At 44.6% G+C, this 23,544-nt stretch overlaps 3 protein-coding genes across 7 annotated transcripts in view; 2 read left to right on the forward strand and 1 right to left on the reverse strand.

The window, feature by feature from the left end:
* The window catches only part of LOC135285320 (uncharacterized), a 1,160-nt gene extending 545 nt beyond the window's left edge, over positions 1 to 615 (reverse strand). Inside the window, exons 1-2 of the mRNA XM_064397504.1 lie at positions 307 to 615; positions 10 to 251 (exon numbers count right to left, since the gene is read on the reverse strand). Of these exons, the coding sequence (XP_064253574.1) occupies positions 10 to 251; positions 307 to 615 (551 nt within the window). The remainder of the gene's footprint in view (positions 1 to 9; positions 252 to 306) is intronic.
* Positions 1 to 12,152, forward strand: part of MFN2 (mitofusin 2) — a 12,473-nt gene extending 321 nt beyond the window's left edge. The window contains exons 2-19 of the mRNA XM_064397014.1: positions 635 to 789; positions 1,300 to 1,478; positions 2,303 to 2,438; positions 2,805 to 2,967; positions 3,463 to 3,587; positions 3,890 to 3,998; positions 4,091 to 4,198; positions 4,589 to 4,742; positions 4,984 to 5,051; positions 5,206 to 5,327; positions 5,651 to 5,777; positions 5,949 to 6,053; positions 6,442 to 6,544; positions 7,152 to 7,372; positions 7,509 to 7,658; positions 7,895 to 8,091; positions 8,416 to 8,550; positions 9,188 to 12,152. Coding sequence (XP_064253084.1) covers positions 1,304 to 1,478; positions 2,303 to 2,438; positions 2,805 to 2,967; positions 3,463 to 3,587; positions 3,890 to 3,998; positions 4,091 to 4,198; positions 4,589 to 4,742; positions 4,984 to 5,051; positions 5,206 to 5,327; positions 5,651 to 5,777; positions 5,949 to 6,053; positions 6,442 to 6,544; positions 7,152 to 7,372; positions 7,509 to 7,658; positions 7,895 to 8,091; positions 8,416 to 8,550; positions 9,188 to 9,257 — 2,268 coding nt within the window. The 5' untranslated portion in view covers positions 635 to 789; positions 1,300 to 1,303 and the 3' untranslated portion in view covers positions 9,258 to 12,152. The remainder of the gene's footprint in view (positions 1 to 634; positions 790 to 1,299; positions 1,479 to 2,302; positions 2,439 to 2,804; positions 2,968 to 3,462; positions 3,588 to 3,889; positions 3,999 to 4,090; positions 4,199 to 4,588; positions 4,743 to 4,983; positions 5,052 to 5,205; positions 5,328 to 5,650; positions 5,778 to 5,948; positions 6,054 to 6,441; positions 6,545 to 7,151; positions 7,373 to 7,508; positions 7,659 to 7,894; positions 8,092 to 8,415; positions 8,551 to 9,187) is intronic.
* A 1,566-nt stretch (positions 12,153 to 13,718) lies between these two features.
* Positions 13,719 to 21,587, forward strand: MIIP (migration and invasion inhibitory protein). Of its 5 annotated transcripts, none has more exons than XM_064397018.1 (11): positions 13,719 to 13,857; positions 15,187 to 15,341; positions 15,414 to 15,624; positions 16,143 to 16,601; positions 17,235 to 17,337; positions 17,789 to 17,900; positions 18,113 to 18,177; positions 18,604 to 18,733; positions 19,109 to 19,205; positions 19,987 to 20,094; positions 20,378 to 21,294. In XM_064397018.1, exons 3-11 carry the CDS (start codon positions 15,442 to 15,444, stop codon positions 20,525 to 20,527), a joined length of 1,407 nt encoding a protein of 468 aa, XP_064253088.1. In that variant the 5' UTR covers positions 13,719 to 13,857; positions 15,187 to 15,341; positions 15,414 to 15,441; the 3' UTR covers positions 20,528 to 21,294. The 5 variants fall into 5 exon arrangements, with proteins under 5 accessions (XP_064253088.1, XP_064253087.1, XP_064253090.1 ...); XM_064397017.1 differs by lacking the exon at positions 13,719 to 13,857 and adding an exon at positions 13,912 to 14,219; XM_064397016.1 differs by lacking the exon at positions 13,719 to 13,857 and having other exon boundaries at positions 14,246 to 15,341.
* Positions 21,588 to 23,544: the final 1,957 nt, after the last annotated feature.

A 23,544-nucleotide genomic window follows, 5' to 3' on the forward strand; every position in this document is an offset into this window, starting at 1 on the left:
GGGGCACACCGGGATGGCGGGGGAGCAGAGCCCAGAGCATCCCTGAGGCACACCGGGATGGGGGGAGCAGAGCCGGGGGCATTCTCCGGGCACAGCGGGATGGGGGGAGCAGAGCCGGAGGCATTCTCCGGGCACACCGGGATGGGGGGAGCAGAGCCGGGGGCATTCTCCGGGCACAGCGGGATGGGGGGAGCAGAGCCGGGAGCATTCTCCGGGCACACCGGGATGGCGGTGAGCAGAGCGGGGGCATTCTCCGGGCACACCGGGATGGCGGTGAGCAGAGCCCAGAGCATCCCTGAGGCACACCGGGATGGGGGGAGCAGAGCCCAGAGCATCCCTGAGGCACACGGGAATAGGGGGAGCAGAGCTGAGGGCATTGTCTGGGCACACCGGGATGGGGGGAGCAGAGCCGGGGGCATTCTCCGGGCACAGCGGGATGGGGGGAGCAGAGCCCAGAGCATCCCTGAGGCACACGGGAATAGGGGGAGCAGAGCTGAGGGCATTGTCTGGGCACACCGGGATGGGGGGAGCAGAGCCGGGAGCATTCTCCGGGCACAGCGGGATGGCAGCGAGCAGAGCCCGTGACGGCGGAGCTCGGTAGCCTGTGTCCGTCATCGCCGTCACTCTGCCACAGGGGTGGAGACCGGCTGGACTCGGCGTCGCTGAAGGAGCTGCGGGACCGAGTGCGGCCGGGGCGAGGGAGGAGGCAGGGAAAACTGCTGCCGTTTGTCTTCGAGAGGGCCTCAAGGTGGCCATGCGTGACTTGTGAAAACGTAACTCATCCTGAAAGTAAGCGGAGGATGGGGAGGAGTGATCACTGCGAGCCTGTTTGTTGGAAGGGAGAAAGAAAGAGTTTGGGGTTTTTTTCCTGATGCAGGAATTGTAAATTGTAAAGTGGAACAATTTCTTTATGAAAGAGAAGATAGGCCTTGAAATGCATATTTATCTAGTTCTTGTAAAGATGCTCGGTTGGATCATAGAGTCATGGAATGGTTTGGGTTGGAAGGGACCTTAAAGATTATCCAGTTCCACTCCCTGCTGTGGGCAGGGCACGTTCTGCCAGACTGGGTGGGTCAAGTCCTGTCCAACCTGGCCTTGAGCACTTCAGGCAGCCACAGCTTCTCTGTGAAACCTCTGCCAGGGCCTCACCATCCTCACAGGGAAGAATTTCTCCCCAGTATCCAATCTCACCCTGCCCTCTGTAGGTGGAAAGCCTTTCCCCCTTGTCCTGTCACTGCCCCCCCTTGGGCAGGTGCTGGCACTTGGTGACACTGGTCTTTGCTGGATTTTTCCCTGTAGCGCAATGTCCCTGTTGTTCACTCGTTCCAACTCAATAGTTGCAGTGAAGAAGGATAAAAGACACATGGCTGAGGTAAATGCTTCTCCACTTAAACATTTTGTCACTGCAAAGAAGAAAATCAATGGTATCTTTGAACAGCTGGCTGCTTACATCAACGAGAGCTCCTTGTTCCTGGAAGGTAATTTCAGTTCTTGAACTATAACAGTGATTTCCCCCAAAGCACACACCAAACCCCTCAGTCAGTTAAACTGCACTGCTAAAGTCCTGCCTCAGCAGGGACTCCTGTCCCACCTGTCCTTGGGGAAGGGACAGGGGACAGTGCCTGTACTACAGGACAGGGAAGGGCTGATCCCAGGGAATCCAGCACCTTGGCAGGGACTCGCTTTCCACCTTCCCTTGGGGTGTGCAAACAGTGCTAATACTGATTAAATCTGTTAATACTGCTCAATCTGTGTTTATTTATACATGCATGTAAATGTTTGTAAGAAAAACCCAAAATTATTTTGTTGAATTTGGGTGGAGTTCAGGTTCATATTTGAACATGAGAAGTTCATGCATGTTAAGAAATTGAGCTAGTTAGGGAGCTGTGCTTGGTTTTTATGTTTGGGAGATTTTTAATTAATTACACAACCCCAGTAGGTATTTTTTGCCTGTAATCCTTTCACTATTCTTGCCTGAACACATCATTGCTACTGGCCTGTAACATACACCAGTAATTGGCTTTAACAGCTTAAGGCACAGACAGACTTTATCTCTGAGGGTGCTGGACTGTTTGCAGTGTTGGCTGTTCTGTTCAAGGCAGTCCCAAGAATGAACAGTTATGAGTCCATTTGATAAATCCTATTGTAAAATTGCTTCAGGGTGCCATTGCTTATGTCAAGAACACCCATGCGAGCTGTGGGACACAGATAAATGTCAAGTGATACCATCAGAGAGGGGTTTCACCCAGGTCTGACCCAGACAGCTTCTGGCATTCACAGACATGACCTATTTTGATTTTAGAAACACACAAGAATGCAGAGCTTGATCCTGTCACCACAGAAGAGCAGGTACTGGAAGTCAAAGGCTACCTGTCAAAAGTCAGTGGTATTAGTGAAGTGTTGGCAAGACGACACATGAAAGTTGCTTTTTTTGGGAGGTGAGTCACGTGCTTGTGTTGCCTACACTCCCCATTCAGTAAAGCATTTGAGTGTTGTAGCCAGTAAAAAACATTTATATAAACACTAGTGCTTTAGCATTACATTTTGCTTGTAATGTAATGCTTATAAAGCACCCTGATACAGGTGCTCTTGTAAACTGGAAACAAGTATTGTATCACGTAATTCCTCAATTTGAAGAATTCTTTAAATAGAGAAATAGAAAAGTCTTTTTGCAGGTTGCCTCTGGCACCTAAATTGTTAATGGCTCTGATACAGCTTGGCTGTAGAGAACTTGCTTTTGTTACATTGAAATGAGCACACCTGGCTCTTGGAAGCCTGAAACACTGTCCTTAATCTGACTGCAGGACAAGCAATGGGAAGAGCACTGTGATAAATGCCATGCTGTGGGACAAAGTTCTTCCCTCAGGAATTGGACACACCACTAATTGCTTCTTGCGTGTAGAAGGGACAGATGGACACGAGGCTTTCCTGCTGACCGAAGGTTCAGAGGAAAAGAAGAGTGTTAAGGTACAATTTACTTAAGCATAAGGTTTAGAGCTCTTCAGAAATGTCAGAAAAGGAAGGGGAAAAAAAATTCACAGTTAAGGATTTTAATCAATGAAGGAGTGGAGATGAAGAATGAGTCTTTGTTAGATGCAGGAAGTAAGGAATGAAGCAAGATGCAGAATGGAGACTTGTTCATTTTATGGAAGAGATGATATGTTGTATTTGTTAGTGATAGCAGGGAACAATGACTCAGGAAGTTTTGAGCTTTGTGATGGAATCACAGACTTCCTGGTAATTCCTCAGTAACCTTTCTGACAGGAGAAATCTCTCATAAACTCTCATTAGCAGTTGTCTTTTTCTAGGACACTCTAGAAGGTTTTATGTGGAAAACCTTCCAGAGAGAAAATAAATTGAAATTGGACTTTATCTCAAATCGTCTGTGAACAGCCCTGAAGGGAGGATAATTGTGTTAGTGGGTCTTGGCATACAGGAAATGTTATTTCCATCTTTTCGTAGACTGTAAACCAGCTGGCCCATGCCCTTCATCAGGATGAACATCTGAATGCTGGCAGCCTAGTCAGTGTCATGTGGCCCAATTCCAAATGTTCTCTCTTAAAGGATGACCTGGTGCTGATGGACAGGTGAGAAATAGCTTTCTTTCCTTTCCTGCTTATCACAGACTAATTATGGAACTGTTTTCAAAATATATTTAACAAACCTCAAGGGAATTGAGCCTGTCCTAAGACAGTGACCAAAGTCCTTTGCTGTAATTAACAGTGCCATTTTCTTGGTCATTACTTCCTTTTAGCCTGTACTCTCTCACCTCAGGGCAGTGTAGCTCAGACATGGGAAATGAATGCTCTGAAAAGCTCTTACTAACTTTTTAAATTCTGTTTTTGCTGTATTCACAGCACAGTAATATCTCATTTCTCTTTATTTCTAGCCCTGGTATTGATGTAACCACAGAGCTGGACAGTTGGATTGACAAATTTTGTCTTGATGCTGATGTATTTGTCCTGGTGGCAAATTCTGAATCAACATTGATGCAAACTGTATGTGCAATTCCACTTGTTCAATGAATTTGACTAAAGCTTAAAAATACTTGACATATTAATTAAAAGAGGTTTTGTTTCATTTTCCTTAGGAGAAGCAGTTCTTTCACAAGGTGAATGAACGTCTGTCTCGACCCAATATATTTATTTTAAATAATCGTTGGGATGCATCTGCCTCTGAACCAGAATACATGGAAGAGGTTTGTGATGTGTTTGAACTGCTTTTCTTTGCATGGATATTACGGAGTCTGTTTTGACTCTGGTCCTTGGGGATACAATCAGTGCTATGTGTGATGGTTTTACAGGTTGGATTTTTATCACCTTAGTGTGGAGACTTGAGGGAACACAGAGTAGTGATCTGGACACAACCCTTGAAATTTCTGAGCAGGAAATCGAGTCTCACAGGGGCCCCAGATTTGAAGATAGATCACTTTAGAAAACCTCTGGAAAATTCCATAAAACAGCAAATTTTTTTTTCATGCTTTTTTGGTAGCTTTAGACCAGCAGAGGGCTTTTAGGTGCCTGGTCTAACCTTTAAGAGATGGATAATGTGGATTTAAGTGCATGCATGGTTTGTGGCTGTCCCTCAGGTGCGCCGGCAGCACATGGAGCGGTGCACCAGTTTCCTGGTGGATGAGCTGGGTGTGGTGGATCGAGCCCAGGCAGGGGATCGAATTTTCTTTGTGTCTGCAAAAGAAGTGCTGAATGCCAGGATTCAGAGGGCTCAAGGGATGCCAGAAGGAGGTGAGGAAAACTAGCAGAAACTTTCCATTGACTTACTGAGGTGAAAATAGAGAGTCTCTTGTTGCAAAAAATGTATAAAATTGGTGTAGGCCAAATTATTAATAAGGCAATCACAATGGAAGGGGTGACTTAGTAGCACTTTTACATTGGCTTCAGTGTAAAGCAAGAGCATTTCTTGATGTCCAACATCTGATTGCTTTCTCAAAATTTAAGTGGTTGTTTTGTGCATTCCTTCTCTCAGGTGGAGCATTGGCAGATGGATTTCAAGTAAGAATGCTTGAATTTCAAAGCTTCGAGAGAAGGTTTGAGGTGAGCATTATGTGTGCCAACCTTCGGGTTAGATTTTACTCCTGAAACACTGGCACTTGTGGGGACATATTTTGGAAACAGATTGTACAGGAGGAGAAACTATGTTAGTAATGGTTCTGCCTGCTGCTAATTTTGGGCTCCCTTTTGTATACAGGAATGTATCTCACAGTCAGCAGTAAAAACAAAATTCGAGCAGCATACGGTGAGAGCGAAGCAGATTGCGGAAGATGTTCGTCTCATCATGGACTCCGTGCACGTTGCTGCCCAGGAACAGCGGTGAGAGCTCTGCTGCTGCTTGCAGAACTGCAGTTTGTATTCTGGGAAAAATGTAAGGGAACATGAGGATTTGAAATGCAAAGCAGAATCCAGAGTGTTAGAGCAGGAAGGACATTGGTGATCTTGCTTTTAGTGAATTATGGAAGTATTGGGAAAAGGACCTTATTTTTGTCCTGTGCCATGACTGTGTAATGCGTTGCAGATATTGACATGTTTTGTTACTGGGCAGGAAAATCTGTCTTATTTCTGGAATTCAAATATATTTATAGATTAAAAATGCATTTATTTGGCATTTTGATGGACAGGTTCTTTTTTTTTACCAGAGTTTACTGTCTGGAAATGCGCGAGGAACGTCAGGATCGTCTGGGTTTTATTGACAAACAGCTGGAGCTCCTTACTCAAGACTACAAGCGGAAAATCAAGCAAATCACTGAAGAGGTGGAGAGGCAGGTAAGGAGGAGTGTCTGTGGAAAACTGGATTGTCTGAAACAGTTACCAGCATGGTGGGGAAAATGCGCAGTGCTGACAAGGCTTTGAAGTACTAAAAATGTGGGAATTACATATGGGAAGAGGAGAAAAGCTTCCAGAAGCTCTGTTTTCTCTCCTGTGCTGTTTCTCTAGGTGTCAAATGCAATGGCAGAAGAAATCAGACGGCTCTCAGTGTTGGTAGATGAATACCAAGCAGACTTCCACCCGTCTCAAGTCGTTCTTAAAGTGTACAAGAGTGTAAGTGATGTTTGCCTAAGCAATTTAAAGACCTTTTTTAGCTCTGAGTAATTATGCCAGCTCATTGTCAGACAATCTCAATCTTCCAACTAGGATATGAGCTAAAGCTTTAATTTTTTAATAGTCTCGAATAAATTGATACACATTATATAGATTGAACAGAACTTTTCCTGAACTAAAGTCTATGTGAGATTTTTTTTTTAATTTGCCTTTTTATCCCCTTCACTGAAAAATGGGGGGAGGTATGATATTAATGTTACAACACTGGGCAGACAGATTGTGTGCTCCTGTTTTGGTAGGCTCTTTTTAACTAGCAAGCTCTAGCACCTTCAGCCTGAATCTTAGCTGTGTTTATTGTAATTTTAATAACCCTTTCTTTGTTTGTCAGGAGCTGCATAAACACATCGAGGAAGGCCTGGGCCGAAACATGTCAGATCGTTGCTCCAGTGCTATCACAACTTCCCTGCAGGCAGTGCAGCAAGAAATGATAGGTCAGTTCCACAGGCACTATTGCCCTTTCTCTTCCCTTGAATTGCAATGTGAAATAACTAGGTAGATGTTCTGGGGGTCTCTTTAATCCAGGGGCTGATGTGCAGCTGACACCATCTCAGTTTCCATCTTGATCAGTAATGCTGTTGTGGGGGGGACTAGTTCTGTGTCTGAACTTATGCAGTGAATATGTACAGTCACAGTGTAATCCTCATGACAGAGGGGAACTGTGGCAAAATTTGGGAGATTCTCACACCAGATCCTAATGAAATACAAATTACTTGGAACTAGGTGCCTGTCTGAATATGGAACCATGGTGCCTAAAGAACTGGATTTCAGATTTTGTTTTCCAAGGTCATGCTAATCTGTAAACTTCACCAGCTACCTATAAGGATTTTGGAGGGTCCATGGAAAGATTTCCCTCGGGGCTGGTCTGAAGAACCAAGAATTGAATAATTGATGATGTATCTCTTACTTTGCAACATGTAGAGGATGAAACTGTAGAGGATGAAACAAGCCATAAGCACCTTGATTACAGAATACCAGACCAGTTAATTCTTGTGAACTCAGCAGCCGTTGTTTGCATGGTTTTGTTTCCTCTCTGTGTAGATGGTTTGAAACCCCTCCTCCCAGTCTCTGTGAGGGGCCAGATAGACATGTTAATTCCCCGGCAGTGCTTCATGCTCAGCTATGATCTGAACTGTGACAAGCTGTGTGCCGACTTCCAGGAGGACATAGAATTCCATTTCTCTCTTGGATGGACAATGCTGGTGAACAGATTTTTGGGACCAAAGAATGGTCGTCGGGCCTTGATGGGCTACAATGACCAGGTAGAGTACCTCACTGAGTGATTGGGTAGATATTCATTATTTCAATAGCTGCTGAAGTTCCTTTGGTGGGAAGAGCAGTAGTTCACCTCCTTTATTCTCTTCTTTGATTTTGTTTTGTCCCTGCTTTTCTAATTAGGTTCAGCGCCCTTTAACACCAGCAAATCCCAGCCTGCCTCCTTTGCCTCAGGGCTCTATGACCCAGGAAGAACTCATGGTGTCCATGGTGACTGGACTGGCCTCTTTAACTTCCCGAACTTCCATGGGGATCATCGTGGTTGGTGGTGTGGTATGTGTGCATTCTACGTGGCATTTTTATAACTTAAGTTGGAGCACTGATGTGAAAAGCCCTTGCACTGCTGAATCCTGTAGATATTTGCTATTGACAGATATAAATATTTCCTATTTTCTCCTTTGATCTTCCATTTGAGTATAGCGAGCTGATTTTGCAATGCTCTGTGCACCATTGTAGGGAGTGAATATCAGTCTGAGATGATGATTGTGTTTATCCTTGTGCTGCTTTAGGTCTGGAAGGCTGTGGGTTGGAGGCTGATTGCTCTCTCTTTTGGCCTTTATGGGCTGCTCTATGTGTACGAGCGCCTCACCTGGACCACCAAGGCAAAGGAGAGAGCTTTCAAGAGGCAGTTTGTGGAGTATGCTGGGGAGAAACTGCAGCTCATCGTCAGCTACACGGGCTCCAACTGCAGCCACCAAGTCCAGCAGTGAGTTCCCTGTATTCAGCTAACACCTTATGGAAATTCTCTTGTTTGGGGTTTTTCAGTGCTATTCCTTGTTTAAAAAAAGAGAACTTCATGGCGAATTCCAGATTTTAAAAAATGTAATGACACATGTTTTAAAATTATTTTTTTTAATATGTAGTGTTTGGGCACTGTTAGGCGTTAATCTTAATATACTTCCATGTCTCAAATCAACATGCTCTGACATATTCATGAGTGTCTGAGTAATGATAACATCAAAGGGATTTATTCCTTGAATGTGCTGCTTGATCTTACTTTCCATTATACTCAGCTCTTCTTGTTTCATAGAGAGCTAGCTGGAACGTTTGCTCATTTGTGTCAGCAAGTGGATGTCACACGGGAGAATCTTGAGCAAGAAATTTCTGCCATGAATAAAAAAATAGAAGTTTTGGATTCACTGCAGAGCAAAGCAAAACTGCTCAGGTGAGCAGTTTTGATTATTCCATACAATTGTTTTTCGTGTGATTGCCCCAGGATGTTGATGTGAGCTGTAGCTTAGAGTTCATTCTGTCTTCGTCATAGCACTTGATGTGCAGGTGTCAGCACTTTTCCCTACCAAGTCATGTTCCCTTTCACTAGGTACTTTCCTATGGACTGTTGACAGTTATTTAAAGCTTCTGTCTCACAAAGCACCTTTTTCTTCCTGTTTTTTTATTTTTTTGGAATTACAGTTCCTTCCCATTTATGAAAACATACAGTCTGCCACTCCTACAAACTCCTTCAGGCCCCTACAAAATTATGCAAAAAGTCTTGCCTTCACCTTTGTACCCAGTTGTCTGCTGCTTTCTTTACCCTGCAGAGGCTGTTGGGAAGACTTTTTCAAACATTCCTTACCTACACAGTAAGACCAATGTGAAGCTGTGTCCAAAATCTCTGTTTTAACCTCAAAGCTTAGGGACTAACAGCAGGCAAGCATTCTTGACCTGCAAAGGAATGGCAGCAGCCTTTTGGAATGAACCTCTGGCACTCCATGTCTTGCTGTGTGCTCATTTTTGTTGCACTTCTTTCTGAATGGCTTGAGAAGAGCTGTTTCACCTAACAAAACTTTCTGTCCTTGCAGGAACAAAGCAGGTTGGCTGGACAGCGAGCTCAACATGTTCACACATCAGTATCTGCAACAAAGCAGATAGTGTGAGAAAAAGAGAAAAACAACAGCTTCCCTTCAGTGCCCTCTTAATTACTGCAGAGAACGTGGTGGGTGATGGAATTCCCTAAAGGGAATGAGCAAGAGCATATTGCCATGTTTCCAGTTGCTGTGTGAACAGTAGGATTCTGCTTCCCTGTTCTGTGTCCCACCTCTAAACACTACCTGTTAATAACTTCTTTTTCCTTGTGAGACCAGGCTACTTCAGGAGGAGTGTGTGCTTTATACATTTACAGGGGGCTTTTACTGTATTTCATTTTGCTTTAAACAAATTTAAAGCAATCAAGCAAATGTTTGTCAGGTTAAAAGTTATTCTGACACATCTTTATGGAGTCATTTGTTTTACTTCATAAAGACAGAACTTTTGACTTCCAAGCCCCAGGTAGACGTATGTGTGACAAGCAGCTGTTTGCCTAAACACAGATCCCACACACACAGACATGATGGTGGTTTCACAAAGCATTTATAGCCCACACAGGCTTGTCTCTGAGGTTAACATTCCGTTATTCTAGAGCATAACAGAAAATCAGTGTCACTGCATAGAAAAGTTTATTGCTCTCAGGATGCTTAAACCTGTGAACAAAACCCAGTTCTTCTCTGGAGCAAGAGGGATTAAGATTTTGCTTTGGTAAGCTTAGTGAATTTGGAGTTAGTTTCTTCCTCCTAAGAGCTCTTTAATAACACAGTCTGGCCTATTTCCTGTCAGGGACAAATAGTTTGCAAAGACAGAACTAGTTCCTGGGAAGGAGATAGTGCTGATAATATGGCAGCTTGTTGAAGAAGAAAAGTAGGAAAGAGAAGCCAGTTGACACAATGTAAAGCACTGCATTATGAGCTCTGTTGATGAATGTGGGGCTTTTTTTTGGAAGAGCACAGCTGTCTTTCTGGAAGCAGGCCTGTGGAATTCCATTACCACTGTTTGGCCACAAGAACAGCATGTGGATTACAAGCTGTAAGAGATGTTGCTTCACGTAGAGTTCCCACAGGATGTACAGTCTGGGCAGCAATAGGACTTGATATGTTTCTCTTCTGTTAAAAGCATTAGAACATGCTGGCAGGTACAGCTCCTCTGGGGTGGGGGGAGTTGTGGCTCTTGTAGTTCATGCCAGGGCAAGAATGGCTTAAAGCAATTTAGTTTTTTAAATACACTCTTTATTTGCAAATACATGAGAGTTTTGCCCTGATGAATTTGGAATATAATATTTGGGAATTGTAAGGATTTGAGTCTTTTCCAGTTGGAACTGACAGAGAAGAAATTCTGGCTGATTTTAGGAGCCTGAGTAGGATTAAGTTCCTCTGTTGTAAGCATCTTTTTCTCCTTGTGGGTCAGTATTTTGCCATGTTTTGGTTATAATCTTTCTGTTTCCTACAAAATGTCTGAGGAATCCAGAATCAAATCCTGTAGTTCTGAGGTTAGTGACAACCTTTATCTCTTCAGCATCACACACATAGAATATGGGCTGTCTTTGAGCAGGTCCCAGCTGAATTCAGAATTACTGAGCACTGGGGTGTTTTTCATATTGACAAAGAGACTTTTCCCTTGAAAATGGCTTTAGGATTTCTCATTCATGCTCAGGTGTGAATATATGTGCCTGTGATAAGTCCCATGTTTTTCATAGCGTGGAACTTCCAGAAAGAAGCTGCCTGATACTTGAGGGAGTAAAAATAGTGAAATGTCAGTAATTACTTCTTAGGTAAGGCTGTTCTGAGATTTGCAGAAACACTTGAGGTATCTTCATTGTGTAGGAGCTGGCAGTGAGACATCCCTAGAATGCAGAAAGGAAACAAACCTTTCCCTTCCACTAGAAAGCTTTGACTCCAACTCCAACTGAAAAGCTGTTTCTATCAGAAGGTTTGTTTGACCTTGACTGGGTTCCTCAGGCATCCACCAGGATGGGAATACAGATTTGATCAAATCTGAGAACGAGCAAGGAAGAAGTTCGAGTCCTTGCTTTTGGAAGTGGGTACTCTGAGCTTGAGGTGAAGTATATTGGAGTAAGTGGAATCATCTAGTCTTACTCTGCTGCAGGTCTTGGTTGAATAAATTTGAATCTTTAGTCTCTCAAGCTGTCACACAGCTATAATAAGCTATGTTCTGTTCTATTGAGTTAAAATGCTAAGCATGTCCCTAATACTCAAGGATATTGTCAATTCCAGGTCAAGGCAGAGATGATGTTCTGCTGCTCAGCAGCTCATGACTACTTGCTTTTGACGAGGTAGTGTTGTCTCTTCAGCAGGCCTTTAGGGGAAATCTGATAAAGGAGCTGATCTTTAAGCCACTGTCTTATCTGTGAAGGGAAAAGAGATTGATGGGTTCTTAGAACCCAGTGTTTTGCTGCTGTGTGTGTGATGCTGCTCAGGCCCTGGTGCTGTTGACATTCTCACTGCAGAGCTGAAGCCTAACCTACAGAATGGGGGAAAGAACCACTTGAATTTTTTTAGAAGCAAAACTGCTAACATATGTGGATGTAATCCTTGTCCTGGAAGCCCAAGTGATTGAGAATCAAACAGGCCTATAAGCTGGATTCCTCTGAAACAAATTACAGCTGTACTTCTTTAATTGAGAGTGGTGGAGGAATGAACACTATCATGAGTTTGTTCTCTTCTGATTTTCATAAAGAATGCTAAACTATTCCTTAAAACAGGTAATTCCAGAAACAGTCTTCCCCAAACTCCCATTTAAAGAAGGTCAGCTAAATGCACTTTTATCTGATTGCTGCTACTTACTTTTCCTGTTGCATTATGTTGATGGAGCTCTTCGAAATACTCTTACCAGTGAGTTTTCTCTCTGCTGTATTTAAGGTGATAAATTTGCATGAGTTAGTCCTGTAACAGTGCTGTAAAAAAATGGAAACCAAAATAAAAATGAATTGGAAAAACATTTCTCCTGATGTGTCCTGCATGTTGTGATAGTTTCCAGTGTAAGCCTCTCAGCTTACATCAGTGTGTAGAGCTTTGTTGCTTTGTGTTACTGAATTGCATGTTTGACACTAGTGCCCTTTTTCTGTGTTCTTACTTCGAAAATTAACACGGAGACCAATGATACTGAATTGCCTGATAGAAAGTTTTAGTCGCCCTAAAAGTGCCAGCATTGAATCAATGATTTCTGAGAATATTGTAGGAAATAATAGTGGGCAACTACTGAATTGGTGGCCTGAAACTGGTGCATCAGTGTCCTCAGCTGGTAAGTTACATCGAGTTAGAGAAGGCCGGATTTCCCGTGACAAGTTGTTGGGCTATGGGGGTGCTGGGGGTCCGTGTCCCTTTTGACACGGAGCGTTGAGGGCAGGGTGGTGCCAGGACTCTGGCCCGAGCTCTACCCCGCACCTGCAGCCGGCCGGGCCGTGTTATGAATAGAAAGTTATCTATTTTTTTTAGGTTGCAGAGTTAAAAACAAGTCAGACCAGTTGCTGTAAGTTAGTTTCACTGTTAAAGAGGAGTTCTTCGATTACCTGTTAATGGTTGGTGATTAACCATTGTCCCCCTGATGCTGGCCGCCTGCCAGGGAGGGACATCGGCACCCTCCCAAGTACCAGGAGGATAGGAGTGGCATCAGAGCCAGTATGCAGATGAGAAATGCATTGCGCCCCGAATTTTTACAGTTTTCCCAGGAAAACCCCTAAAATTACGAGCCAACAAGTGACCTAAGTGACGCCTAAGGATGGGAGCATAGTCCCGTACCTGCTTGGATCCTTTTTGCTTCTCACCCTAACCTGAAAAAATGTTGATTAAAGAGACGACCCGGGGTGTTAAACCAAAAAGCTGGAATCTGCTAATCTCCCGTGAGGACGGAATCCCCAGCTCTGCCTGCAGACCAGCGGACACAGCTGCATCACCCTCCTCCTCCGTGCCACTCCTGGGAGCAGCGGCGGCGTGGGCACAACCCGTCGATTTCTCCCCACCTGAGCTGATTCTTCTTAATAAAGGCATTAAAAAGGAGAAAGATCTCCTGCCCAATTTATTTCACCCCGCAGGATCGGGCCGGGGCTCTGTACCCCGCACCTGCAGCCGGGCCGGGCCCGGCAGGCCCCACAGGATCGGGCCGGGCAGGATTGAGCCGGGGCTCCGTCCCGAGCTCCACCCGCCTCCTGCAGCCGGGCCAGGCAGGATCGAGCCGGGGCTCTGTACCCCTCACCTGCAGCCCATGGCCGGGCAGACCCCTCAGGGTGGTGCCAGGGCTCTGTCCCGAGCTCTACCCCGCACCTGCAGCCGGGCCGGGCAGGCCCCATAGGATCGTGCCGGGGCTCTGTCCCGAGCTCCACCCCGCTTCCTGCAGCCGGGCCAGGCAGGATCGAGCCGGGGCGCTGTACCCCTCACCTGCAGCCTATGGCCGGGCAGACCCCTCAGGGTGGTGCCCGGGCTCTGTCCCGAGCTCCACCCCGCCTCCTGCAGCCCGCGGCCGGGCCGGGCAGGCCCCGCGCATGCCGGGAGCCGTGGGCCGGGCCCGCCCGCTCGAACGGCCGCGCCGGGGCCGCCCGGGGGAATCCCATCGGCGGCCAGAGCCGGGCGGGCATCCCCCGACCGCCGGGGCCGGGCGGGCTTCCCCCGACCGCCGGAGCCGGCGGGCGGCCCCCGGAGCGGCGCAGGTGGGCCGGGAAACGCGGGGGCTTGGAGCGCTCAGCCCCGGAGCCGCCGGGCCCCGCTCCGCCAGGGAGGGAGGCAGGGAGCGAGGGAGGAGTTCACCGTTCTCTTTCCGGCCTCCTGGCTGGGAAAGGGGAGTTTAAAGTGCTCGGGCTCGCTCGCTCGCACGGCAGGCCCGAAGCGGCGCGCGGTGTTGGACAATCTCCCCACACGGAGGGCGCTCCTCAGCTCCCCGTTGTTTATTCCGAGCTGCCGGAGACCAAGCTCATTTCCAGAAAAACTTCAAATTACGGCAGTTTCATAAACCTGAGCCCCCGGGGCTGGACATGAAGGACCTGTAGATTATGCCAAGAGTGGACCTCATCTGGTAAAACCCTTCCAGAAAGTCCCTTGACTGATGTTATTTTCCGAGTATTTGCTTTCTGATGAGCAATGATGAGTGGATGCTCATCAAATCTATTCGCTTTGTCCTGTGAAGGCTGTGAGAACTACTGTTTGTTTTGGTTTTTTTCAATATATCTCAAATTTAGTGCCTCAACACTGATATTCCTATTTTATGTTTTGTAACGGACCTCTCCCTTATTTTTTGTAACAAAGAGGTGTTGTAGTTTGTTGATAGCTAGCACTGTTCTTGATTCCTCCCACTGCTGTTGTATCACGTGTGCATTTGATTCCTCACGTCCAGTTGCCAAGGCAGCAGATGCAAAAACAAATTAGATGAGCTTTGCAGAAGGTTTTAGGGATCCTTTAGAACAAAAGGTCCCAGATAAACACATAGTCTTCGTGAGAACATAATTTATCAGTCTGGTCAAAAGCAGTGTGGGAGTTTGGGTTTAGGGTTTGCAGCTGTTTTATTTTAAAATCCACTTTCTGCAAATTTAGAGGAGCTTGTGATATTGGAAAGATGTTGAACAATGTGACAGCCTTTCAGTCAAACTAGGTTTTATTTATTTATCTGTTTATTAACTCCTTTTCACCTCCCTCTTCTAATAGAAGGGCATCCCTTTGTGGGATTTATTGTAATTAATTTGAGGGATTGGAATTGCCTGAACTGTAGTTCTGAGTCATAGTTGAGCCTTTTGGAGCCTTCCTTCCCAGGGAACATGGAAGACAGCTTTGGCTCTGTATTTCTTTTGGATGTAGTAGATATATTAATGTTAATTAGTTATATTTCGAACTTACAAGCATCCTGGTGTTATCACAATATAAATTTCAATGCTTCAAAAGAACATTACAGCAGATTTGCGTAATTGTGTCCTAAATAGCAGCCTCTAAACCAAATTTTATTTAGCTTTTTGATGTGAATTTTTTGTGTTTACTGTTTCCTCTGTCAGAGTTTGTTTTCTCCATTAAGTCAGCTCCCAGTTTCTGAGTGCAGAGTATTTGGCAGTATGTCCAAGGGGAGGGAAGCATCTTGTGCTGGTTCTGAGCATAAGGAGTTTTGAGACTGGCTGATTTCTCAGGAGCAAGAATCAACATTTCAACAGCTGTAAGTATTTTTTTAGGAAAAGTCCCCTGAAAGTGTGTCTGCTTCTTCACTTAATGTAGTGAATTTATGTAGTTCACTCTTCTTCTGGCTTTACATTAAAATGTTTTTTAGGATGGACTCAGAGCTCCTGAGCAGGCTGCGCCAGGCCAACCAGGAGCTGCTGCAAAGGCTGAGAATGAAGCAGGAGGAGATCAGAAAAGTACTTCCCAGCAAGAAACTCCGTCCAGCAGCTCCTCATGGCAGTACAGCTGCTGAGAGACGGATCCCCTTGTCCAGGAGAGTGGTATGTGTGGTGTATGTGCTAGAAATTCAGGGAGCAAACGGGCCCCTATGACACACAGCAGCTCTGCCCGTGGTTTGGTGTGGTCAAAGAGACATATGGACATGAAAGAGCTCTTAGAAAGTGGTATCTGGAATATAGAGTCTATTAAAAAGGTCCTTTGGTTATTATTGTTTACTCTGTGGTCTCAATCTGTTCTCCTGGTAGAGGGTTTGGAGATCAGTTCTGCCTAAGAAAGGCAAGTTTCTTCTAAGATAGGAATGAGCATTGTGGAACAAAATCCTTTTGTTTCTTCTAAGCACAAGGGCTGAAAGTTCAATGGTTCCTCAAACTAGGAAAAGCTGCATTTAGCTGGAAGTGGATCTCTTTCTTATACTCCCCAGGATTTTTCTTTTTTCCCTGCAGGAATTTAAAGGAGTGAACAGACTAGAATGAGAGGTTGATTTAGTGAGTGAAAAGTTCTTACAAAAGGTATTTGTAGTCTGGCTGATGATATGTGTTAAGAGAGTCTGTCCTTGCAGAAGGAAAATGAGGCTGATGCAGTAAAATCTACAGCTGCCCCTGGAATAGTGGTGTCTCTGGAACCCAGGGCTGGCCCAGCCCTCAGCTCATCTCTTAAACACAGCAGCAGTGCCAGAGGGGTACAGCAACAGCAAGCAAAGACACAGGAAGGAGCAGGCCTCAATTCCAACTTTCCTGGGAAAGAGAAGAGTGTTACGCCAGTGTCAGCAGTCACTAGGTGTGGCAGAGAAATCTCCAGAGTGGGTGGGGATGGTGGTGCTCAAGGAAGTCCAAAGAAAGAATCCTTCTTCCTGGGACATGGAGAGAACAGAAAACAGTCTGCTCTGCTGCGTGGTTTCCATGAGAAAAGTCATCCAGGGCCATCACAAAATAAAGAGACCAGTGAGCATCATGTGGTCATCAAAGAGCCCCACATCCCTAAATCAGCCCTGCTGATGTCTCCATCCAAAGAGCCAAAGGTAAATGTTAAACCAATGCTGTTCTTATTTTCCTAAGTCAACAGAATGATGAGGAGGAAGGGCCAGGACAATGTTACCTGCCCTGTTCCCACTGTGTAAATTGGAAGTTGGGGTCAGAACTGTTCCAGCTAAAGCAGCCAGGGGCTGTTGGCAGTTTGTTCAGGCCCTGCTTTCCTTAGCCAGTGAACTGGAATCCAGAAATCTGTAACACTTCACTGTGAAGTGTTGTCTGTCTTTGGCATATATCATCCATGTTCTGAGGGAGGGCAGGCAGGGCAGTGCTGCTGTCCCACAGTTTGTCTCCTTAGGCATGCAGGGCAGGCCCTGGCTCTGATCATCCTCCATGGCAGCCCAGGTTGTCTCATCTTTGGCAGTGTGTGATGCAGCTCAGCATTTTGTTTAAAGCTCTGAAAAATCCTGCCTTACTTTGGCAAGTCCCTGCCTCCTCTTTCTGTTTTATTTACCGACAAGACAAAGAGCTGGTGAGCAAATTACTGGTAGAGACATGGATGGAATCCAGTCTCAAGCTAAGCCACAGCTGTCCATCTGAACAGATTTGGGTTGTCTCCTCAGCTGTACCTTTGACTGTCCTGCCAGGTGATTAGGAAGTCGTTCTGAATTGTTTTCTTTCAGAAGGAAGCTCGCCATGTGACTTTTCAGCCTGAGCCTGAAGAAGATGCCATACCTGTCAGCAGCTGGTCTGCCCATCCTTTACTGGGCTATGACTGGATTGCAGGTGAATCCTAGCTCTGAAGCAAAGCTCTCAGTGTGTTGTGGTGATATTTAGAGTTAAAACACAGTTTATGACCCCTTTGGGGTGTGATGGAGCTGCTGTCCTAGGGCCAATGAGCAGGTTCCAGCAAAGGGGCTGCAGCTTTGTCTGAGGCCCCTCTCCAGACTAGAGGTGACCTGTGCTTACCTGGAGTGGTGAGGTGGCAGTGGAATGGGAATTCAGGCAGCAAATGGTGAGGCCTGGTGAGTGCAGAAGGGATCCAAATACCTGGAATGAATGAATGCAGTAAGGAACTCAAATCACACAGTAATTCTCTGGCTTGACCTGATGTTCTGCTCTTCTCATTATCATTATTTTGTTTTGACTGTATCTTGTGAGGCTTGCTTTGGTACTTTACCAAATTTTGTAAATCATTGAAAACCATTAAATCATTCTCTTTCCTTGGTGTTCTCAGGGCTTCTTGATACAAAGTCTCCAGTAACAGAAAAATCTGAGCAATACTTTGCTGAGCTGCAGGAGTTCCGACAGTCCAACAGAGAAACCTGTATTCATCAGCAGCACCTGGAGTAAGTGGGAATGGGGAAGGGCTGAAACAGCAATGTTCAGGCCCTTAGTAATCCCTGTAGTAATGATAAGCATAATCTGATTGGAGCAGGACATTGCAGGCCTGGCTTTGAGGGTCTTTATTCACCTTTCAGTCATGTGTGCTTGGAAGAGGCAGTGCTGTTCAGAGGGCCAGCCCCTCTTCACTAACTGATTTTCTTGTGTGTTTCTTTAGGCCCGAGGCTCTGGATTGCACAAGTCCTGAAGAAGAACTGGATTTGATAATTGGTTCTCATAAGTGTAAGATCATATTTCTTCCTAATGCAGTTTCTGTGAATCAACAACTAATCACTCTTTGCCTGTCATCCTGAGAGAGCACCACATCATGCAAGAATGTGTTATTTTCAGCTGCAACTTTTCAACCAGATTCAACATCCTACTCCAAAGATACTTGAGTCTTCTAGGGATCCACTCTCAGTGTTATTTTAATTTGTTAGGTTTTTTTGTAATTTGCTAATGTTCTGTTTCTAAATTGAAGAGGTTGAAGTTTTGGTTTTGCTTTTTAGGAACTTACTTGGGGACAGGAAATGTATAAGATATTTCAGGAAAAGCAGCTCTTTTTATAGAATGCAGATGTGGTGCTGTGATAGAACACAGCTTTTTTGGCTGGGTTCAGGCACCTTGTGACAAACAAGAGCCATGATGAAGGTTTGTTGCTCTGTGCAGGTGTTTACTGTTATGGATTAAACCAGCGCCTCTTCACCATCCCTTTGGATTCAGAATCTGCCTGCCCTGTGTGTAAGATCCCACGTAGCCAACAGCCCCCAGGGACACTGGAGGAGCCAGCCTATGTCAGGTAAATAAGAATCACTGTTTGTAATGTGCACAACTCAAGGAAACAATAAAGAAAATCTGATCAGGTGAAGGAGAAAAGAGCATCCCAACAGTTCTGTAGAAGGTTGCTGTTTTCAAGGCAGAGATCTCTTGCTTAAAAACTCTGTACTGATCTTTTCTATAAGCAAGAACAGTCTTGAAATCAATGAGAAATGCATGTTTTGTCTGAATTTGGTCCAGAACCTGAATGTACATGTAAAGTGTCTACTGCCCTAATCCACAATGGTTCACTTGGTTCACTTTGGGGTTAGACCCTTGGATTCTGAGTGGGAAGGCATTGCAGATTCCCTGTGCCTTGGCAGATATGTGGGCAGTTACTCCCCTTGTGTGGTTACAGGGTCAGCATTCCCAGGTCTGCCCTTTTGCCAGCCCACAAGTACAAAGCCCACCGCAGGAGGAGCTTTGAGCCAGCAGATGACCTTGCCCTGCCCTCGGTAAGTTGCTCTCTTCCTGCTGATGGCACAACCCCAGCTGGGCCTTGCTGTATAGCAAGAAGGAAAGAGAATCTGGGAATCATTCCCTTGGCAGAGTTTCCACTGAAATTTTTGATATGCATGTCAAGAGAGATAGATAGCATTTGAGATAGCCAGAACATCCTTTGGTGTGTTCTGAGTTCTTGCCTTTGTGTGAGGGACATAAAGTGTATGGCATATTTCCAATGCCATGTGGAGATTTGGCTGACTTGTGCCGGGCATTGGCCTCTCAACACAATGAACCATAGCTAGGAGTACCTGTGTTTGTTTCCACACATGTTGAGGAGTCTGAAAGGCAAGTGTCTATAAAGTATTCACAAACTCATTAGTGGAAAGGGTGGATTTAAAACTGGTGTTGTACCTCTGGTCCTGTATTCCAGCCAGTAGTCAGTGCTGCAGGCAGTGTTGTTAATTGAACCTGGCCCAGGCCTGGAGATTTCCAGGGAAGAGGTGGGAGGAAGTTTAGTTTTGTGGTTTAGGGAACTGGATGAGTCAGTTGAGACAGGTTCAGAGGGGTCAGGTGCTTGAGTTCACAAACTGGGAGATCAGTTTAGAAAGCTGGAAGAGGAGACAACTGTTTTGTTCTCCTTTATTTGAGATCTCATTTATTTCCTGTTAGTCATATAAAACTCCTCAAAAATAATAGATTAATTACTCACTTAAACCTCCCTGTGCAGAACTTCTAAATAATAACAGGCCACAATAGATAAAAAAGGAAAAGCATTCCCATCTCTTTTCACAGCATTGCATGGCTGGCTGGGAAAACATGGTTCCTTCCAGCAGCACCCTGCTCAGCAGTTTGGATCTGAGAACCTCACTGGAAGAGAAGCCTTCTCCCTGTTCTCACCTGGTAAGCTCAGCCTCTGGAGTCCCAGCAGATGTTGGGAATTGCACAAATGGAAATTGCAGCCCCATCTCTAAAGGGTGTGATTATTGAGGGCAAACAAAAATGCCTGGAAGAGTATCTCATTGTCACTACTGGGAAATGTGTTCCTTCTGCTGATTGGTGTGCAGAGACAAAAAAGCAAGTGGAGCTGAGCAAAAGCCTGTTCTGCTCACCAGTCTTCATCAAAATGGGAAAAGTCACTTTGGCATTCTTTGATTAATAAATATCCTCTTTGTTTGGATTCCAGCACTCAGTGTCCAGAGTGTCAGGAGAAGCCAGAGCTGACAAGTTTCTACACCTGCCTCACTTGGCTCACCTGAGGTTCAGCAGAGCAAACCAGGACACCAGACAGCAGCTCTCAGTTCAGACCCCACTCCCTCAACACTCTGGATCATGACTTGATTGCCCAGGGGAAGGGATGGGCACAGCACGTGGAAACAGCTCAGAAACAAAGCAATTTGGATAAAAATAAATATTTGGACAGATTTCCCCCAGTTTTCATAGTCATGCACTTATGTGAGCAACCAATATACAGATCTGAGTTTGTACTCAGATTTGTACAGACCTGAGTTTGTACAGTCACTGTGTTCACTTTGCATTTTTTGCCTTTTACAGCTACTGAGCAGCTGCATGAACTGTCCCAGCTAGGCTGGATAAAGTCACGTGTGCAGGATCTTCAGTGCATCTGCCACCTCAGCTGAGTAACCAGGGTGGCATTAACTCTGAATGCCAGCTGAGGAGCTGGCCTGTGGAGGGCCTGGCTCAGTGGAGTGACACAAGTGTGTTTATTTCCAGATATTTGAAATACTACACACAGTTTTCTAGTGAGTTAAACTTGAGTTTCTCAATGATTTGTAAAAATTTTTAAAATTCCATTTATTCTCAGTGCAATGTGTGCTACAGAGTGTAGTACATCAGAGTAACTTTGAATGTGAAAGAAAAGTTAAAGTAAAATGAGATTTTATTCATCAATGAGCTATGGTTGCATATTTTGCTTACCTCTACTGTTCCAAGTTTTCTGGAGATAAACCAAAAAGCATTTTAGAATTTTTAAATGGTACCAAACCAAACTACTCCACATAGTGTGATTTGTTTGAACTTTATACACCAATCTTACTTTCTGTGTCTGAAAACAATAAAACTGATGTTTTATTTTACTTCGAATTTTCTGAAACAGAAGTTCCTGCCTCTAATGTATTTTAGGGAGCTAACTTGAGAGAATGAATTTGGTTTGTGCAGCTTCTTGGCATTCACTTACTTTTATATGAAATACATTATTTATTAAATCAAATGCATGAATAGACTTTTTAAACAAGGAGAGGAATATTGCAAGCATGACTTAGCATGACTTTAGCTTTGGGTTATGTACCTGTAGGGTCAACTGAATGGAACTGGTCATATGATTTCCATTATTGGAAATACTAATTTAAAAATAAACTAATCCAGTGACTATGGAACAGTAGGTGCCAAATTTTATACCAAACAGGGCAAATTCAACATGTTACTACCTTGCCTTCAAACTCAAGACATCATAAACATTTCCTTAATTTATCCTGAAATAAATTACAGCAAGCCTGTTCCACACTATAAACATGTTAGATCTCTCTGGTGGATGCAGGTTGGAGCCAATGTTGAATTCAAAATGTCTCTTGATAGATGGAGTCTTTCACACTTTTGGGAGTGTTGGGGGTGTGATTGTGTCCCTCCATTAGAAACAGATGAAAGAAGTTGGTGATGCTGCCCCTGCTCAGTCACTTTTGTCTCTGTTGGTTCTGGCCTGTGTGATCCTGCCTTCATTTTAAAGCTCAAACAGCCTGAAACTGCAGGACAGGGGACTGGGATGTCACCTGGGTGTGGCTGAACTGACAGCAGCTCCAGGATGAGTAAAGAGATCTGAACCTTGACTCCATGTTTCAGAAGGCTGATTTATTATATTATTATATATATTAAAATTATATATTAAAACTATACTAAAACTATACTATATATTGTATTAAAATTATATACTAAAACTATACTAAAAGAATAGAAAGAAAAGATCAATCAGAAGGCTAGAAAGAACAGGAATGGAATGAATAACAAAAGCTGGTGACTCCCAGAGAGTCCCAGCCAGCTGCATCTTTGGTTATTAATTAGAAACAACCAACATGCACCAATCAAAACTGCACATGCTGCATTCCACAGCAGCAGCTAATTATTGTTCACATTTCTTTCCTGAGGCTCCTCAGCTCCTCAGGAGAAAAATCGTGGCAAAATGATTTTTCAGAAAATATCATGGCTACACCTGGGGGTACATTGTAAATCTACTTACTGCTTGAAAAGTTGCATTTCAGCCAGTGTTAAAGCAGCTTCTGCACTTGGACAGTGGGCTCTGTGCTGGGATCTGCATTTCCAGGGAGAACAGAGAGTGGTGGGGGTGTGTGGGGCTTGTTGGCATTGTGAGTTAGGAATACTGAAATGTTTTGAGGCCAAGAGTTTCCCAAGCCTCAAAATAATACAAACACTGGACTTGATTGTGTAGACACAGAGGTGTGGGATAGCTTGTCTGCTGTTCCTGGATTTATATTTTTCCCATACTTAGGAACATGCTGGTTTGGTCTGGGCAGCTGTGTATCCTGTTGATGGCTGGCTCTGTGTGTGCTCATTTGTGTCAGTTCTCTTCTGCCTGATGTTTTGGTAGCAAAGCTGGTGGTTTAATTCCCCTTTCTGACTGCATTGCATATATATAACACTGATTCATGAGATGGGAAGTCCAGCTTTGCTTAATTACACAAATTAGATGCAGTAAATGATGTATTTGTGATTGTTTTGAACAGAGCAATGAAGTTCAGCTGTTAAAATACAGCTCCCACCTACATCTCAGTACCAGTGTTAGATGGTCTTTAGTGTTTGTTTGCCTTCTCCTATTAAGATAATTTTCGTGGTGTCTCAGGATCAGGTGTTTCTTGCTGCCAGTAAGAATTAATATCAAGAGTTTTGAATGAATGTAGTGCTGATTTATGTGTTCTGTTTTGTTTTCAGCACCTCAGGCAGTGACTGTCCCCAGAACTCCCAGGTGAAACAGCTGCATGTGGCTTGAACTTGCTTTTTGAATCATTTGCAAACTTTGATTTTGGGGGCTTTCATCTCCTGAACTTGGGTTTCAAAGCCCATAAGGATTTGTTTTCAGAGTGTCTCAAATTTGAAGACACAAGAGAAGTTCTGCCCTTTCTTTTTGGGCTCAAACCCCTCAATTTCACCAGCTCCCTGGATAATGGCTGACCAAAACTAAGGACTTGCTTTTTTCCCTTCCATTGGCTTCTGCAGAGCAAAACTGCCTGAAGAGGAAAACAACACCCTAAATTTTTAAGGCTGAGATGCTCAATTAGTCAAAGAAAAGAAGTTTCTGGAAACAGTCTTTGGAAAAACTACATC

Source organism: Passer domesticus, chromosome 22 (assembly GCF_036417665.1).
Source record: "Passer domesticus isolate bPasDom1 chromosome 22, bPasDom1.hap1, whole genome shotgun sequence".
NCBI classification, from domain to species: Eukaryota; Metazoa; Chordata; class Aves; order Passeriformes; family Passeridae; genus Passer; species Passer domesticus.